A 2,855-nucleotide genomic window follows, 5' to 3' on the forward strand; every position below is an offset into this window, starting at 1 on the left:
GCCAACTCTTTACTCTTTTACTTGTTTCAGTCATTTGACTGCGGCCATGCTGGAGCACCGCCTTTAGTCGAGCAAATCGACCCCAGGACTTATTCTTTGGAAGCCTAGTACTTATTCTATCGGTCTCTTTTTGCTGAACTGCTAAGCTACAGGGACGTAAACACACCAGCATCGGTTGTCAAGCAATGTTGGGGGGACAAACACAAACACACACACACACACACAACATATATATATATACATATATACGACGGGCTTCTTTCAGTTTCCGTCTACCAAATCCACTCACAAGGCTTTCTGCATCTTTTCTTCCCATTCTGTGCTGCTCTCCACTATCAAACATCTTGCTTCCTGCTATCACCCTCAGTGCCCTCACGTATATACTGTGACCCATGTCCTTGAGCCTCATCTATATCTCTCCATCATTTGCTACAGTCACCTCATCCTGCCCATTGACCTAACCCAGTCCTCTTTATCACCACATCTATTCTCACTATCCCTCATGGGCATATCCCAACACATCTTCGCCATCATCTCTCTCACTATCACTCTCTTTATCTTACTCTCCAACTCACTCTCCTTTGTTTTCCAACTGGAGTATCTATGTATCTACTCTACAGCAAGACACCTATATCTGTCCCTTCTATACTTCAAATCTCTCAACTGGCACAAAGCCACGTTCCCTCAATACCACTCCTACTTCTCCCCACTCCCAGTTGAGGGGTTTTTGTGTTGCAAGGTACTTGGTGACCCTGTTGGTGCTGGTGCGACATGAAAGCAGTGGAGCTGTTGCCATGTAAAAGGTATTAGTGCTGGTGCCATGTAAAAAGTTCTGGTGATGGTACTGCATGAAAAACACTGGCAATGGTGTCACATGAAAAGCACTGGTGCTGGTGCCACATAAAAAGCACCCAGTACACTCTGTAAAGTGGTTGGCATTGGGAAAGGCATTCAGCTGTGGAAACCATGCCAAAACAGAAAGTGGAACCTGGTGCTGCTCTCAATCTTGCCAGCTCCTGTCAAACTGTCCCATACCAGCATAGAAAATGGATGTTAAATGATGATGATGATTATGTTATATATCATCATTATTATATTTTAATGTTCATTTTACATGCTGTTGGATGGTTTGACAGAGTCCAGCTGGTCTAAAGACTGCATTGTGTCCCAGTGTCTCCTTTGGCATGGTCTCTACAGTTGGACACCTTTCCTAATGTCAACCAATTTACAGAGTGTACTGAGTGCTCGCTGTGCCACTTGCAAAACTAAGATCTTCTAATGAGTAAGGCTACATCAGAGTTCGAGGTAGCTTTAGGCTCGGAGATGGGAGTTCAAAATATGAAAGAGAGTCAGAACAGAGGAGTTACATAGCTACCCACATAAAAGCGTGGGTGGGAGTAATTAGAGTGGTGCTGGAAAGAGAGATAAGCTAATGATGATGAAATATCAGAGTGGACCTTGGAGGTAGGTGTATAGAAGTGAATGGGAACAGAAAACTGCAAGAATGTATGGGTAGTGAGGGACGGTTAGAGATGAGAAATGGGTGAGGGGGAAAATATAATGAAGATTAAGCATTGAGGGGAGGTAGGGAGGAGTAGGTGATGTGTTTAGAGATAGGGAATGGTTGAGGGGGAGGATGTAGTGGATGGTGGACAAGAGTGGAGGAGTGATTGATGAAGGTGGCAGGGCAGTAAGCTAGTAATTCCAAATAACTCTTGATCACTTTACTAGTTCATCTGGGTGCTGTTTTGAGTTGAAAACCTTCTGTATTGATTACTTCTAGGTAAAAAGATGTCTGAAGAGGACCTGAACTCATTGATTGTTCATGCCCACACTCGCATTGATCAGTTACAGAAACAGCTTGCTAAACAGGTTGCCCTGGAGCAGGAGAGGTTCCAAGAAGCAGTGTGCGAACAACGGGCAGATGATGCCAGAATGGCTGATATAAGGCTGAATGAAGAGTTAGACTATGCTAAGAAACAATTTGAAATTGAAAAAGAAAAATTAGTAAGTATCCATTTAAATAAAAATAAGAAAAAACACTACTTGAATATTTCAGATTGGCTTGATGTAAAGACTGACCATCATCATCATCATTTAATGTCTATTGTCCATGCTGACATGAGTTGGGCGTGTAAAACTGTTAATGTAAAACTGTTTTTATTATTACTGAACATAAAAACAAACATTAATATATGTGTGTGTGTGTGTGTGTGTTTGGGCATAAAATGAATGCACTGCATCTTCAACATAGAAGTGTAAACTATTAGCTTTATTTAGTAGTGTTACTTATGGGGAAAATAAACCATAAAGTTAAGTAGATTATTTTTTAGTGATAGACTTGTCTGATATATTAATCTGCACTACATATATATTCAATCAGTGGTTCAATATATGATTATTCTGAGCTTCCATTATTTAAAAAAAAACAACTTTATCCAATGTCAATAATTATAAGGGAATATAATCAAAAACATGACCTCATACTTAATGCAGTATCTCTTGTCTACCATCAGTTATTCAATTTTTTTTTACTTACTGAGTCCGGAGGAAGGGACATTGCCAATGATCTTTACAATCATGAAACCAATGAACTTGATGCCATTAATTGGTTATGTTAGTGCTATAGTTACTGTTCAAACAGACCTGTCTAATGATAGCCATTACCTTATTCTCTTGCTCTCAAAATCTCAGGATCTTGTTTGTGAGAAAAACCATGCCAAAACAGACAGTGAAGCCTGGTCAGCTCCTGTCAAACTGTCCAACCCATGCCAGTATGGAAGGCAGACGTTAAATGATGATGATGATAATATATATATATATATATATATATATATATATATTTTTTTTTTTTT

The 2,855-nt window shown here is 39.8% G+C and overlaps 2 protein-coding genes across 2 annotated transcripts in view; one reads left to right on the top strand and one right to left on the bottom strand.

Annotated features, from left to right (window-relative positions):
- LOC106871627 (uncharacterized) overlaps positions 1-2,855 on the bottom strand; it is a 28,486-nt gene that overhangs the window by 24,014 nt on the left and 1,617 nt on the right. The gene's annotated exons all lie outside the window — the stretch shown is intronic.
- LOC106871626 (MICOS complex subunit Mic60) overlaps positions 1-2,855 on the top strand; it is a 21,867-nt gene that overhangs the window by 16,972 nt on the left and 2,040 nt on the right. Inside the window, exon 11 of the mRNA XM_014918201.2 lies at positions 1,784-2,007. Within this exon, the coding sequence (XP_014773687.1) occupies positions 1,784-2,007 (224 nt within the window). The remainder of the gene's footprint in view (positions 1-1,783; positions 2,008-2,855) is intronic.

Source organism: Octopus bimaculoides, chromosome 2 (genome assembly GCF_001194135.2).
Source record: "Octopus bimaculoides isolate UCB-OBI-ISO-001 chromosome 2, ASM119413v2, whole genome shotgun sequence".
NCBI lineage: Eukaryota > Metazoa > Mollusca > Cephalopoda > Octopoda > Octopodidae > Octopus > Octopus bimaculoides.